Source organism: Perna viridis, chromosome 4, assembly GCF_037379345.1.
Source record: "Perna viridis isolate PV_CMFRI_1.1 ecotype Kerala chromosome 4, ASM3737934v1, whole genome shotgun sequence".
NCBI lineage: Eukaryota > Metazoa > Mollusca > Bivalvia > Mytilida > Mytilidae > Perna > Perna viridis.
This window is the reverse complement of record NC_142448.1, coordinates 52,970,739-52,986,663: the sequence shown is the minus strand read 5'-3', so window position 1 is coordinate 52,986,663 and position 15,925 is coordinate 52,970,739. Positions and strand designations below refer to the sequence as shown.

Sequence of the window (15,925 nt, the reverse complement as noted above, 5' to 3'; positions counted from 1 at the left end):
CTCTATTTTTTGTTCTCTTTTATTTTTTAACTCGGACTTCTTCTGATTTAAAGATAATAATGTATTGGCATCAGGTGCCGAATTCATAACATCTTCTAGATTCTGTATATCTTTTTCCAGAGTAATAATCGCTTCCTTTTCCTCTCTCGACTTAGCAATACTATATGATATTGACATACTTCTAATCTTCATCTTAAGGATTTCAAAAAACAACTGATCATTACATATAAGTTGAACATTCAAAGTGTCATTCACATCTCCAGAAGAATAGTATTCAGATACTGTGTCATTGATGCACATCTTAACTTTTTCTACATAATTAAGATCTCGAAGCAGCTGAGAATTAAATTTCCAGTATCCCTCCCTCTCTTAGCAAGACTGGCAGAAAATGTAAAAAGTATAGCCGAATGATCTGTTTTGTACCCAGAAATAATTTTAGTGTTCTTCATGAGAGAAAACAGATCTTCAGTAACCAAAAAATAATCTAACCTACTTTGTTTTATTGGAGAACTTTGTCGGCAAGTATACTTTCTTTCTTCTGGGAAACAAGTTCTCCAAGGACCAAGTAGTTCAAATGTTTCTATCAATTCTTCAATCTTTTTATGTGAATTAGGATTTCTAGTATGTATAATATTGTATGTATCAATGCTCTTATCCTGAACAACATTCCAGTCACCACATAACAACAAACTTGTGTTAGAAAAAGAAACAATACACTGAAAAATTTCACCAAACAAAGTGGGGTTATCACTATTATATCCATATAAGCAAACAAAAGTCAATCACTGCTCATACAAGGTTAAATCTAGAACAATATAACAACCATTTACATCTGCTTTTGATCCATGAATAGTAAAATCAAGACCACTTTTAAACATGACACAAACACCAGCACTTCTATTATTAAAATGGCTGACTATACATGTATTACCCCATTCATCTTCCCACTTTTTTTCAACTTCTTTACAACTGTGTGTTTCTTGAAAGCAAACGACTGAGGCATTTTTACCTTTTGCCCAATTAAAAACATCAGATCTCTTTTTAGGATTTGAAAATAGACCCCTTACATTCACAGATAGAACTGTAATGTTATTATTCATTATGTGATGTGCAAAGCTTCAAAAATTAAAACAGTATTTATTAAGAGTAAACCATACATACAAAACAAGATAATTTCACACACATACTCTTTTACACGTTCTATAATAAGATGGTTTATATGAAACAGTACAACTAACATTCTCACATTTTTGCAGTCTAACAAAACATAAACATTTATATTGTAATAGCAGTTACATTTTTTTTAATCCTGACATGTTATTCCAAAGAGAGACCTTTTTTTTTCAATTAATTCACTTAAGAAAACGAGAAATAAATCAAATTTAACCCTTAAGCAATACAAAACATTTATTATAGAGGGAAGGAACAAGAAAACAATCAATGTATCTTTCTTTTTCAATGTCAAAAACAGGAATTTTCACCCTAAGTATGACATCAAACTAAGCAACTGCATCACAAGTATTTAGTTACCTGTATAGTAATTTTTAGAAATTTAATGGGGGAGCAAGAAAAGAACTTGCGTTCTATAGAAGGACATCAAAATAAACAAATATGCACATATATTTTACTTATAAAGATTGTAAATCATTTATCATATATTGCATCTGAATCATTGTGTGGAAAAAACAAATGGAACAGGTGGTTTGAGTCAAAATTACCTAGAATTGTCTCCCCTGTATTATATACAACAACAGAGCAATGATTGATCGTAAATTATTACATCAATCAAGATTATAATTTCAAAAACTATAAAGTATTTATTTCAAATTTATCTTAAAAAAAAAAAAAAAAAAAAAAAAATGGAAAAAGTAACTGAATTAATCCTTCTTGCAAAGGACATGTTATGTACACAAATTATTTCATATCTACATAAAATTAGAGTTGTCTCCCCTATATTATAAACAGCTGATTAATCAGTAACTATCAGCTTTATCTTGAAATAAAACAGAAAAATGAAATGGAAGATACAACTGTGTGTATGAAATGTTTGTTATGACATTAATTCTAATTACCCTTTCTTATTTTCTCACCAATATCATTGAAAATGTCAAACCTGATTCTGTTACCTTCAGGTTTTTAACCATAAATGTTAGTTATAGAACCATACGTTCTCAAGTTCTGTATATTTCTTCATCCTTGCCATAAGTCCCAGATTACGTTGTGTAATGTCATCATGAAACTTCACTTCATTATTCAGTTTCTTCTTTTGCCTCATGATTTTGATTTTAATGTCCATATTTCTCACTTTCACAATAACTGGTTTTACCTTCCCCTTCTTACCAGGAATTCTGTGTATAGCCTGAATATCATCAGGTTCAGTGTCTACTTTCAAGTCTTTCCTCACCAAATCAACGAAATCAGTCCTGAGTGATTCACCTCTCTTTTCTGGGAAGTTTAGCATACATATATTATGTTTCCTGGAATACTGCTCATTGTAGTTTGCAAGTTTTAGAGCATCTATAGATCTTCTCTCACTATCCACCACCCTTTCTTCTAGTTCTTGTATAACCTTATCCTTCTTTCTGATCATTTCATTCAGGTTTTCAATTACCATGTACAATGAATCAATTTGGTCTTGCAATTTCCCGGTTCTTTCTACAAGTTTGTGTTCAAATTCTTTTGATATTGTTTGCTTGAAATTCTCCAATAATTGGGTAACAATGTCTGTGACAACCTGTTTTAAGTCCTTTTGTTTCAGCAAACAGTTAACTGCACTTTCTAGATCAGACTTTGTCACTGTACCCTGGAGGGATTGTTTAATGTCTGCCAGATCACTATGAATACTGGTCACATCAAGACTCTCAACACGTTCCTCTGCCACATCTGAATGAGATCGTTGGTCTCGCTTTGGTGGATTTTCTTTTTGTGGACTTGTTGTTTCCAGTCTTTATAGCTACCAACATTGTTTGTACTGTTTTCACATCTTTTTGTACATTGTTCCCACAAAAATCAATGAAAAATCTGCATATAAAAATCAGTCTATGCAACTTTTTAAATCCAATTTGTAATTAATGTTCAAAATATGCATATATCCAGAAAGCTCCTCAAAAGATCAGCATGTAGATGTAATTTTCACAGATAGAAGTAATCAAAATCCAGCCTAACTTGTCAAAAAACTGCAGAGCTGAAACATCAACTCACTAACTTGGCGGCCATCTTAATTTCTCTATGTGAAGCATTTTTCGTTGCCAAATAATGCTACCGAAATAGCATTAAAAAGGCAATTCCCATTGCCCGTGACAGCAACTGGGGTGGACCCCATTATCAGCAAATACCGTTTCAGTCGCATCTGTAATTTTGTACAGACATTAATTCAACAGTACGGGGTTGGAGAAGTTATAATTGGTAGCTTATTCCCACGTTTTAAACCAAGGGGTATGACAACAGATGCTTGTGAGAAAAAAAGTTCTATCAACAGATTACTACAAGACAAATTTAGAAACAGCAACAGAGTTATGTTTTGGAAAGTAAGAGGACTTATAAATCCGAAGGAGAGTGCATTTCTTCAAGGCGGTGTCCATTTAACTGAAGAAGCAGAAAAGACATATGTCAGGCAAATTAAATTAGCCATGTTTTGTAAACTTTTTAAACATTAAGTATTATTTTATTTGTTTTAGCATATTTGATATTCATTTTCTAATAAATAAAGTATAGAAATTCCATTTATCTTTTCATCAAGATGTTACAAAATGGTTAAATATTACATATACTATAACACATATTACCAATGGTAGCATTTATTAGTACATTCAAAGTAAACAACTATATCATTTACCACAAAAAATAGATGGGATATTTTGACATTCGAATCTATTTACTGATTAATTACGTTTCCTCACCGTCACCGTAACATTATTAGTTTATTTATCTAGTCGCCAATAAAATAACTTTGAATCATAACAAGTTATATACCATACATCATTGTTTTTGTTTATTTAAATGCAAATAAATAGCTATTTAACTCCTTCACATCACCAGACTTTGCGAACTGATCGCGCGACGATGTCTAGATGCCGATCTATGAATAAATATCCAGAATAGTAGTTGATATATTATTTTCAATGGTCACATAGAAAAATAAACACTATATAGATACAAAGAAACTTTTATTCAATAAAATAAACCAATATTTCGGTACCAGACTTTTGTGTTCTTTACCACTCTTTGTTTAGTAGGACCGGAACAAAGCCATCATTTGGTTTTTGAGAAGTCATCAAGATATTTCATCATTTGTTTTTTTTTTTTTTTTTGAGAAGTCATCAAGAGTTATAATTTAATCATTTAGTGGTTGAGAAGTCATCAAGAGATATTTCATCATTTGTTTTTTTTTTAGAAGTCATCAAGAGATATAATTTCACCATTTGGTGTTTGAGAAGTTATAGGGTGTTATAATCTCATCATTTGGTGTTTGAGAAGTCATGAAGAGTTATAATTTCATCATTTGGTGTTTGAGAAGTCATGAAGAGTCATCAAGAGATATAATTTCATCCTTTGGTGTTTGAGAAGTCATGAAGAGTCATCAAAAGATATAATTTCATCATTTGGTGTTTGAGAAGTCATGAAGAGTTGTAACTTCATCATTTGGTGTTTGAGAAGTCATGAAGAGTTATAATTTCATCATTTGGTTTTTGAGAAGTCATCAAGAGATATAATTTCATCATTTGGTGTTTAAGAAGTCATCATTTGGTTTTTGAGAAGTCATCAAGAGATATAATTTCATCATTTGGTGTTTGAGAAGTCATCAAGAGTTATAATTTCATCACTTTGTTTTTGAGAAATCATCAAGAGTTATAATTTCATCATTTGGTTTTTGAGAAGTCATCAAGAGATATAATTTCATCATTTGGCGTTTGAGAAGTCATGAAGAGTTATAATTTCATCATTTGGTGTTTGAGAAGCCATGAAGAGTTATAATTTCATCATTTGGTGTTTGAGAAGTCATCAAGAGATATAATTTCATCATTTGGTGTTTGAGAAGTCATCAAGAGATATATTATTTTATTATTTGGTACTCGAGAACATTTGCTTTACACATTCACCAGTGGGTGCTAAACAAGTGAAATAGAACCAACCTCAAACATGAAGGTATCCACTTCCTCTCTTATATCCTGAAACGATAACTTCTCTCCCTGAGTTGTGGAACATAGTAACATGTCAAGGAATGCTAATCGTTTGTCACGAGTGATGTATGACGTCTCATCATCATCATGATTGGTTAACATATCCTCCATTGTGATTCCTTTTGATTGTTTTTCTGTGAATTCTTTACTCTTTTCCTTTATCACCTAGAAAGCAATAAACAATCCTAGGATATATTATAACGTATTCCATCTAAAGGGTAGAAAGCAATAAATAATCCTAGAATACATTACAAAGTATTTTATCTAAAGGGTAGAAAGCAATAAACAATCCTAGGATATATTATAAAGTATTTTATCTAAAGGTAGAAAACAACATAAGAAATCAAGTACAGTGTACTTGTTTTGGGCATATGTATAATGTTATTTAGGGGCCAGCTGCAGCATGCCATGTGCTGTGAGGGTTTCCTCATCACGCATGGAAGACATTTTTTATCCCAGAGGGGTCTCTTTGACATATTCACTGTATCCAATCTCATTGTATTGACCTAAATGTAGAAATCTTCAGATTTCATGGAGAATAATTTCCTTACAAAGTTTTAATAACATAATAAGTAATGAAGAATGTCATATTTTCCTGACAATACAACTTCAGACAGTTACATTTCTGTAAAAGTAGTTTTCTGATTATTTGTCTTTCATAGATAACACTAGATTTGTCATCAAACAGATTGAAAACTCACATTTATTGTATATTCAACAAGCTTGTTACATGTATTTTTTTCAATAAAAAACTAAATCACCAAATAAGAAATACATGTAAGTCAGATGAGTCACATTCCTGTGATAAGACATGTAGGTCTGAGCAGAGTCACACCCCTGTGATAAGGCATGTAGGTCTTAGAAGAGACAAACCCTGTAATAGGACATGTAATTCTTAGAAGAATCACACCCCTGCGATAAGACATGTAATTCTTAGAAGAATCACACCCCTGCGATAAGACATGTAATTCTTAGACAAGTCACACCCCTGTGATAAGACATGTAATTCTTAGATGAGTCACACCCCAGTGATAAGACATAATTCTTAGATGAGTCACATCCCTGTGACATGACATGTAATTCTTAGATTAGTCATACCCCAGTGATAAGACATGTAATTCTTCCATGAGTCACACCCCAGTGATAAGACTTAATTCTTAGATGAGTCACACCCCTGTGATAACTCGAGTAGGTCTTAAAAGAGCCACACCCCTGTGATAAGGCATGTAGGTCTTAGATGAGTCACACCCCTTTGATAACTCATGCAGGTCTTATAGATGAGTCGCACCCCTGTGATAAGGCCTTTAGGTCTTAAGTGAGTCACATCTGCCATGTAAGACTTAGAAAAGTCACACCCCTGTGATAAGACATGTAATGATTGGTTTCAAACAATGGTACATTTTCTGTACATATAATGGAATACTGTCAAAATTTGAAGGGCCTTCCGAAATGGTTGGGGAAGTTTCCCAAACTATAATGGCTTTTTGTTTGTGGTTTCAGAATAAAAATTGAGTATATTTTACCCCAGTTTAATGAAATTTCAATAATTGCATACTCTCAGTCCAGTAAAATGTTTTCGCAATGTACCATTAGCACTAAAGATGGACACTTTTCATATCAACAATGTAATACTTTTTTTTTAGATTAACAAAATGGTATCACATTAGTTAAAATAGCTAAATTATTTCAAAATAGAGTACTTTTTACCAATACTTCATGAAATTTTGGCATTTTTATTCTCCTGGAACAAGAAAAATGTGTTCTAAATGATACATATACAAACAAATATGGACATTTTTCACCAAAAAGAAAAACAACTTTATTTTCATATTCAGAGCAATTTGATGGTATCTTATTAATCAAAAATACTCTATTATCTAAAATTTGAGTATATTTTACCCCAATCTTATGATATTTCAATCTTTTTATATTCCCAAACCAGTGAAAATGTTTTCGCAATGTACCATTTTTTCATAAATATAGACCTTTTTCATATCAACAATGCAACATTTTCTTTTTTAGACAAATAAGATGGTATCACATTATTTAAAATAGCTAAATTATTTCAAAATAGTGTTTTTTTTTACCAATACTTTAAGAAATTTAGGAAAATGTGCTCCAAATGATCCATATACAACAATTATGGATTTTTGTCACATAAAAATTACTTTCTTTTCATATTCAGAGCAATAAAATGGTATCATATAAGACTAAAAAAATTATTATCTAAAAATTGAATATATTTTACCCAAATTTTATGAAATTGTAATACTTCATACTCCCTGACCAATGAAAATGTTTTCGCAATGTACCATGTATAATAAATTGGACATTTTTCATATCAACAATGCAACATTTTCTTTTTGAGACAAATAAGATGGTTTTGCATTAGTTAAAATAGCTTAATTACCTCCAAATAGAGTATTTTAATCAATACTTAATGAAATTTTTATATTTTTATTCTCCTGGATGTAGGAAAATATGTTCACAATTATCCAAATTCAACAAATATGGATATTTTTGACATAAAAATAGTTTTATCTATTTCATATTCAAAGCAATATCAGGGGCTGCTCTGGCTTCCAAAATTCTGTCGCCAGAAATATCGCCAGCTGCCATTTTTGTCGCTAGTTTTCAGAAATTAGACCCAAAGGGTGCCAAAAAAATTACAATTTTTAAAAAAAAAGACAGTATTAAGTTCACTGATGAATTATCTTTGTCAATTCATCAAAATAACCTCTCCATTCTTGACATACATGTACCCAAGATTCACTCTTGATGCATGTATAAAGTAGTTTTTTAGCTTTTTAGGTTCTTTAGTATGTCACTTTCATATGCATAAAATATTAAGTACTACTCCAGAAACAGGTATTTTACTTCTATCAAAGACTATATTGCTATTCTCATACAGTCCCTGATTTTAAAACATGTTCACCTTTGTCCTTTATGGTCTAATTCATCTAATACAATATAATTTACTTTTTTATTATTTTTAACAAGCTTGATTCTTTTTTTTTTTTTTTTCAAGTGATAAAATTTCTATCAAACTACAGTTTGTACCATGGACCATTAATCATGTCTTGATATCTGAACAGCATTTCCTTAATTAGATTTTGGGAATCCCCATTCTATTTTGTTTACCGATTTTCCCGCCAAAAAAGTCACATAGCAAAAGTGTAAACAAATGTCATCCATTTTCTTTTATCAATTCTTTCATTTCTAAGTATTTAGACACTTCCTGATGGGATAATCATTGTTAATTGGATTTAATTTATTCTGTTATTATGTAAGTCTGTTTCTGAATGTATTATATGGTTAAATAGGGCTGTGAAACTTGTGTGTAGCCACGTGCACATGGCCTTAATTGTGTTTACCTTTGACCAGATGATGAGAGTTTTGATTGGCTCAGTAATATATTTACATTTGATTGACACCTCCCATGAGGATATTGTCAGTCCAGTCGCCTGGTCTAATTACCTTTAATTGCCTTCAGGCATAAATTGGTCATAGTCAATTAACGCTGACCAGGTGTCAACACAACTGTTTAATTAGAGAGAATATCTGTTGCTGATAAACTTCCTGTCAATTTGAATGTACAAAACCTAGGCGCAAGAAAATCGCCAACAGGCTATTTTTGTCGCCAGATAAAATAAAAAATCGCAAATTGCAACATTGGCGAAGCCCAGCGCGACCCCTGAATATGATTGTATGGTAAAAAATTTTATCAACTAAATTTTTTTAGAATTTTACTTCAATTTTAAGAACTTTCAATATTTGCATACTCCCAGACCAATGACAATGTTTTCACAATGTACCATGTATAACAAAATGGATGTGATTTCATATCAAAACATTTATAGACATTTAAAAATTGTATACATCGAAAGTGTTTATTAAACCATAATACATGTTAATGTAAAACTACATGTAGTATGTTAGCAATCAACAACACACAACCAACAGACAGTATACCATAATCTATTATTAGTTTTATTTTGCAAGTTAAATTCTGAAATATACCAATTACTGAGATGAATACTTTAATCAGACACAATCATTCCTGTATTGTGCTTCGTGCAACCTGTTTTGTGTGGCTTCCTTGTATCATGTGCTTTCTGTGCATGTTTCCTGGGAATCATATGCTTTGTGTGCATGGGATTGGGAACGTTACACATTTCAGGATATGTAGGTCTTAGATGAGTCACACCCCAGTAATAAGACAACTAATTCTTCCATAGTCACACCCCTGTGAAAAGACATGTAATTCTTTGATGAGTCACACCCCTGTGATAAGGTATGCATGTCTTAGATGAGTCACACCCCTGCAATAAGTCATGTAGATCTTAGATGAGTCACACCAATGTGATAAGTCATGTTAGTTATTTAAATGAGTCACACCCCGATGATAAGGCATGTAGGTCTTAGATGAGTCACACCCCTGCTATAAGACATGTTGGCCTTTTAGATGAGTCACATCACTGTGGTAAGGTATGTGGGTATTAGATGGGTCACATCCCTGTGATAAGGTATGCAGATCTTAGATGAGTCACACCCCTACTATAAGGTATGCAGGTCGTAGATGAGTCACACCCCTACTATAAGGCATGTTGGTCTTTTAGATGAGTCACATCACTGTGATAAGGTATGTGGGTATTAGATGGGTCACATCACTGTGATAAGATATGCAGATCTTAGATGAGTCACACCCCTACTACAAGGTATGCAGGTCTTAGATGAGTCACACCCCTACTATAAGGCATGTTGGTCTTTTAGATGAGTCACATCACTGTGATAAGGTATGTGGGTATTAGATGGGTCACATCACTGTGATAAGGTATGGAGGTCTCAGGGTTCTCCACAGGATTTTCAGATAGCGCTGTATTCAGCACGTGTGACACGACGTTAATATGTCTAGTGTTGAAACGTGCCACTTTGTATTTAATGTATTATATAAAGATTGATCAGTGTATTAAAAATATGCATTTGTACATTGCTATTTATGTTTACATGAATTATTTGTAGGTAAATATGTTACCTTTTTCCTTCTTTTGCAGTAATTATAATTTAAATGCCATTTTTTATTTTTCCTTTTTAAATTAAGAAAATAATTTAAGATATTCTACCAAATTATGATAAGTAATTCTTCATAAATATTTCCTCTAATTCATACACACCCAGTGTTCTTCAAATTTTTACTGACAGCAGACCCATTGGAAATTACAATTTTTCATTAGTTGTGGGGCCTCAACGGCTGATTTGAATGTGATATTTATTTGATTATGAGCATTCTCTATTAAACTCTTTTTCTAGTCTTATTAACTTTCAATATATCTATATATTTAGAATATTATCTAATCAGGTACATGTAAAAGACTACTCTGGTCTTTATATTCATGTTTCCAAAAATCTTCAGGAAGTAGTGTGGAGTTGACCTAGTTATACCTAGAAAAAACATAAATCTCATTCTTGTTATTAAAAATTGGCACACTAGTTGTTTTGTTTTGTTTTTAAATATTATGTTTATATGTAGTTTATTCATGACAAAAACCCCATATCACGATTTACACAAAAAAAATTTGTTCCCACACTTGTACTATTTTTAGACTTGGAGGATTTTACGATCCATTTCTTAACTAATTTTCCCACCAAAAAACGTGCTCTTGATACACAACAAAATGGCAATTTAAACAAAAGACGGCCATTTCTTTTTCTTTTCAAAGTGTTTTGGAAGTATCTGATGGAATAAATATTGTTTGGGAATTTAATATGTTCTTTTATAAGGTAAATCAGCTTCTTAATGTTGAAAACATCATGTGATTGTGCAATTATTCAACTTTGCATTTGTAAATAGCCACATGCTTTTGGCCAGGGTTGAGTGAATTTTTACCATAGTCAGTTTAGATTGGTTCAGTATCTGATATTAATATCCGACTGACATCTTCATTAAAATTAATTTGTGGCCAGGTGACTGACTGATAAAGAATCTTGTCAGCAATGTCATAGGCTTCAGACACCTGTGCGGTCACACGGTGATCAACTGACCATAGCATGTTTACTGCTAATTACCTTGCAGGATGCAGTAAATGACCTCGGGCCACACGTTTCCTGTTGTAATTGATTTTTAATCCTCAAATTTAAGTTTATAGCACAGTGCTGATAGCAAGATAGCACAGTACTAATCTCGATAGCGCAGTAAAGCACAGCGCTTTAAAGGCCTGGGGAGATCACTGGGTCTAAGATCTTAGAGGAGCCACACCCCTGTGATAAAAAATGTAGGTCTAAGATGAGTCACATCCCTGAGGCATGTAAATGTACTTGCCTAAAACATTTTTCGTTATTTTATCCCATACTAAAATCCTCTCTGTTGAATTAAGTTTTGATAAGTTTTATAAATGACTATAATGTCACTGCAAATCAATTAAGCAGCATTTCACATAAGAATCCTACAAAATGTAATTCATGGTTGGAAAGCGTACATATTTTCATTTTTGATATTTTATTTAAAATGTCATGGTAAACATAAAGTAACATGTGGCTTTTTATAGGAGATAAAAATTGTATAGAATGTGCTGTGGAATTCAAAATTAAGGAAGATAACTCTGTAAATGACACTAATATAAAATAGAAACTATTGGATTTTCCATGTGGATTATCTCATAACAGCAGACAGATTAGAATGAATAATTATACATTTCATCATATAGACCTAAAAAGCAACTTAATAACAAAAATAAAAATATGTACCCATTTTGAGGTGTATTATATTTCACAGAATTTGCATGATCTTAAAAATACTACTACATAAACAGTTATAACATCTATTGTGACACTCTTTTATTAAGAAAGCATCATCTGATGATTATGAAGTAACAACAATTATCCCCCTTTGTATAATAATCAAATATTATTGACACTAGTAAAAATTTGTATCTATATTTGTATACAACTTTGATGAAAATGTAACAAGGTGAGGGAAATATTGGCAAAACATTCCAAGGCATGAACAATGGGCAATTCAAATATGTCAAAACAGCTGGTGATTCTAACGAAAAATGTAAAGGGATAACATAGCCATACCTTAATTTCATGGAGTACATTTATATAGTCATACCATCTCTGTGAAACTACATAACCATACCTTTTCTGTAAAACCATGGAGTATTTTTAACAATCTGTCATGTTCTTTGCCTTCCCCAATACTGTTATAGAGAAGGTCTGGCCAATACCATGGTCTGCGTTGTCTGTTCAAAATCAATTCTGTTATTCTACAATATAATAATTTTAAATACTCAAACAGAAAAAATTTAATCTTTAAGCATTATTTTTAATATCAACAAAAAAAATGAAGTGCCTGGAAACACCAAAAGAAACTGTTATTACAGAGACATTTCTCACCCATCGCACATGGACTCGATGACTTGATTGATGGTGACATTTTATAATACACAATTCATAATATCAATACAATCACCATCAAAGTGGACAGATTCCTCAGATTATTGTTTTTTTATATGGAACTGTGAAAAAGTGATGTTTTCAGTAAGGTAAAATTTCAAGTCATTTTGAATAGACTGTGACTGCAGGGGCATATGCATGAAAAAGATATGGAACTATAAACAGCAGATATCTTGAGTAGATATGAAACCAATTTGTTAACAATCCACTCCACGAATTTAAAATCAGCTCTTTTAAAGCTTTCAACTGTTAGAATTATAACTTACTTGTACACAGCCCTGACATACTCTGAATCTCCATCATGTTGTGCATTTACTGATCTGCCCATTGCTGTTTCTATAAAACACTGACTGATGAAAACAACAACTATAGGTATCACCAAGCAAGTATTATGTAAGATGCATGGAAGTCAGAGTACTAAACTGGTGACTTCTATCTTGTTTTGACAACTTAACTTTAGTAATGAACATTATACATTCATTAAAAAACCATCAGTAGTAATTAATAAAAACACCACAAATAATATTCAAGCACAAAATGTTACATCATTAAAAACCATCAGTAGTAATTAAAAGAAAACTTACCACAGATAATATCCAGAGCACATAATGTTATATCATTAAAAACCATCAGTGGTAATTAATAAAAACTTACCACAGATAATATCCAGAGCACACAATGTTATATCATTAAAAATATTAAAGGATCCATTTTTCCATTTGCTATCCAACTTCTCCATCATAACATCAATCTGGTCATTAAAAACCCCCATAAAGTCATTCAGGATTTTAAAATGAAATGTTGGTGTCAGCATTCTCCTTCTAGTTTTCCACTTGGTTCCAGTACTAAAAATAAAATATGGGTTATACTGTTATTCATTTCTAAACTTACAAAGGCTTCATTGTTTGCACCTTTATTATCAATATTCTTGTCAAACTCACTTAGTCATTCAGTGAGTCAAAATATTAATTAATGTAACTGTGATATACACTTAGTCATAAAGTGAGTTGAAACATTAGTCAATGTAATTATGATAAACACTTAGTCATTGAGTGAGTAGATTCATTAATCATATTACTCATGTGCTGAAAGAATTTTTTAATTTGAGTGTAGACATTTTAGTCATTTGTCTAACTTTTAGTGGGTGTGTCCAAAGTAATTTTCCTGTCTAAAAAACAGTGCATAAACAACCTTGTAAGAAGACCAGTCCCAAGCCATGGGTGTAGAAATCTGTATTCATGAGCTTTGTCAATATGTTTACTGCTATTTAACAAAATCTGAAAAAAGAATAATTTATAAGTCAAAGCAGTCTATATCTGTGGACACTAGGCTTTGATATATATTGTCACTATTGACTACATAATGTGTGGACACCAGGCTCTGGTATATATTGTCAGTATTGACTACCTAATGCATGAACACCAGGCTCTGATATATATTGTCAGTATTGACTACCTAATGTGTGGATACCAGGCTCTGGTATATACTATCACTATTGACTACCTAATGTATGAACACCAGGCTCTGGTATATATTGTCACTATTGACTACATAATGTATGAACACCAGGCTCTGGTATATATTGTCACTATTGACTACCTAATGCATGAACACCAGGCTCTGGTATATATTGTCACTATTGACTACCTAATGTGTGGACACCTGGCTCTGATATATATTGTCACTACTGGCTACATAATGTGTACATAAAGGTGATTTTTGCAGGGTTTTTACCAAAATGGTTTGATTATTGATTTCCAATGTAAACAGAGTATTGTCAGACTAATCTAACACAACTGTAACATATTTTATTATTTTGATTGATACTTTTAAGTGTCTGTAAGAAAATGAAACCACTAGAATTAAATATGATAGTAGTCTGGGTGAAGAATTTGATTCAGAATGTGGTGTCAAACAAGGTGATGTGTTAAGTACAATTATATTTAATATTTTTATGAATAATATTGTAATACGACAATTGTGATCCTGTTACTATCAATGAAGTGTCAGTTAATTGTATATTATATACAGATGATATTGCTACTTAAAAGAAATTTTTGGTGTTCATTGCAAGGCTTCAAATGTGGCATGTAGATATGAACTTAAGACCAAAATTATGTTTTAAATGTGAATAATGGAACCACCTCATGTCTAATAAAAATTCACTCCCTTTTAGAATACCAAAAGCAACAGAATCTACAAACCTTTGGGTAAAGAATGTGCATTAATATCTATTTGATAATCTAGGACTTTCATATGTACATTTGAATAATATGTGGATAAAACTATATTACTCAGTATTGATTATGTAGATCTATTGTACAGAAGAGCTGAGAGGTCTTTCATATGTAAAATGAAAATAAGTGCACATCATCTTGCCATTGAAAAAGGCAGATATTTATCTATACCTCATGAAGAAAGAAAATGTAATTTCTGTAACATAGGAAATTTTGAAGAGGAGACACTTCATGTTTTTTTGTCAAAAATTTGAAGAAAAAAGATCTATTTTGAAAACATTTATTTGTAATTTTTATGATAAAAATGATCTGACTGAACCCCAACTTTTGTGTCTATTTTAACAGCAAGTAAGTTTTTGATAATGGTCACCTCCTACATCAGTAAATGCTTAAACATAAGAAATGATTTATTGAAGTAGTCAATGTTATACTTTAATAGTGATTTTATGACTATATGACTAGTGCCTTAAAAACTCATACATATTGTTATCTTTAAATATATATGTCTTTGTAATAGTCTAATATAATAAAGCCATTGCCAATTATTGTAATTGTGTTTGTGCTAATGAGATAAGATCAACTGTTTGTTACAGAAGCATATCAATACTATATCAGTAACATAATAATGCCAAAACAGCATCGCGATAAAAAGTTAAAAAAATAAGACACAGCAAATAAATTTCGCTTTGAATTTGGAATCTGAATTTATAAATGTCCTTAAAAGTCCAACATTTTCACAAATAGTACAGCACAATTTAAACAATTTATTCCTAAGACTATTCTGCAAAACTAATTTAGAATCACAGATGCTGGTGGTGCAAAAGCAGCAACAAGTAAAAAAATCAAGTATATTTATTTCTTGACCCAAAAAGGAGACTACAATGTACATTGTACCAGTAAAACTGATCTTTAACTGTCTTACACAAAATGGTATACCTCTGCTATTTCAGGCTTATAAATTATAACCATTGGTGATCCTTCAAACAGCCATAAACGAAAGGTACCAATTTTCCTGTACTGTTCACAGAAGTCCTGGAGTTGATGATAAAATTC

At 31.6% G+C, this 15,925-nt stretch overlaps 2 protein-coding genes across 5 annotated transcripts in view; both read right to left on the bottom strand.

Moving 5' to 3' along the window:
* The window catches only part of LOC148620530 (cytochrome P450 4V2-like), a 59,425-nt gene that overhangs the window by 28,419 nt on the left and 15,081 nt on the right, over positions 1 to 15,925 (bottom strand). For 2 of the 4 annotated variants that reach the window (XM_088581456.1, XM_088581458.1), the window contains exons 2-7: positions 15,809 to 15,924; positions 13,827 to 13,912; positions 13,290 to 13,480; positions 12,902 to 12,971; positions 12,319 to 12,445; positions 5,133 to 5,345 (exon numbers count right to left, since the gene is read on the bottom strand). In XM_088581456.1, the coding sequence (XP_088437582.1) occupies positions 5,133 to 5,345; positions 12,319 to 12,445; positions 12,902 to 12,971; positions 13,290 to 13,480; positions 13,827 to 13,912; positions 15,809 to 15,924 (803 nt within the window). The remainder of the gene's footprint in view (positions 1 to 5,132; positions 5,346 to 12,318; positions 12,446 to 12,901; positions 12,972 to 13,289; positions 13,481 to 13,826; positions 13,913 to 15,808; position 15,925) is intronic. The other 2 variants (XM_088581455.1, XM_088581457.1) reach the window with 1 other exon arrangement.
* LOC148620532 (uncharacterized) lies at positions 2,065 to 3,216 on the bottom strand. The gene is given in 3 exon segments (XM_088576842.1): positions 2,065 to 2,152; positions 2,154 to 2,945; positions 3,206 to 3,216. Coding segments are annotated over 3 exon segments (891 nt in total).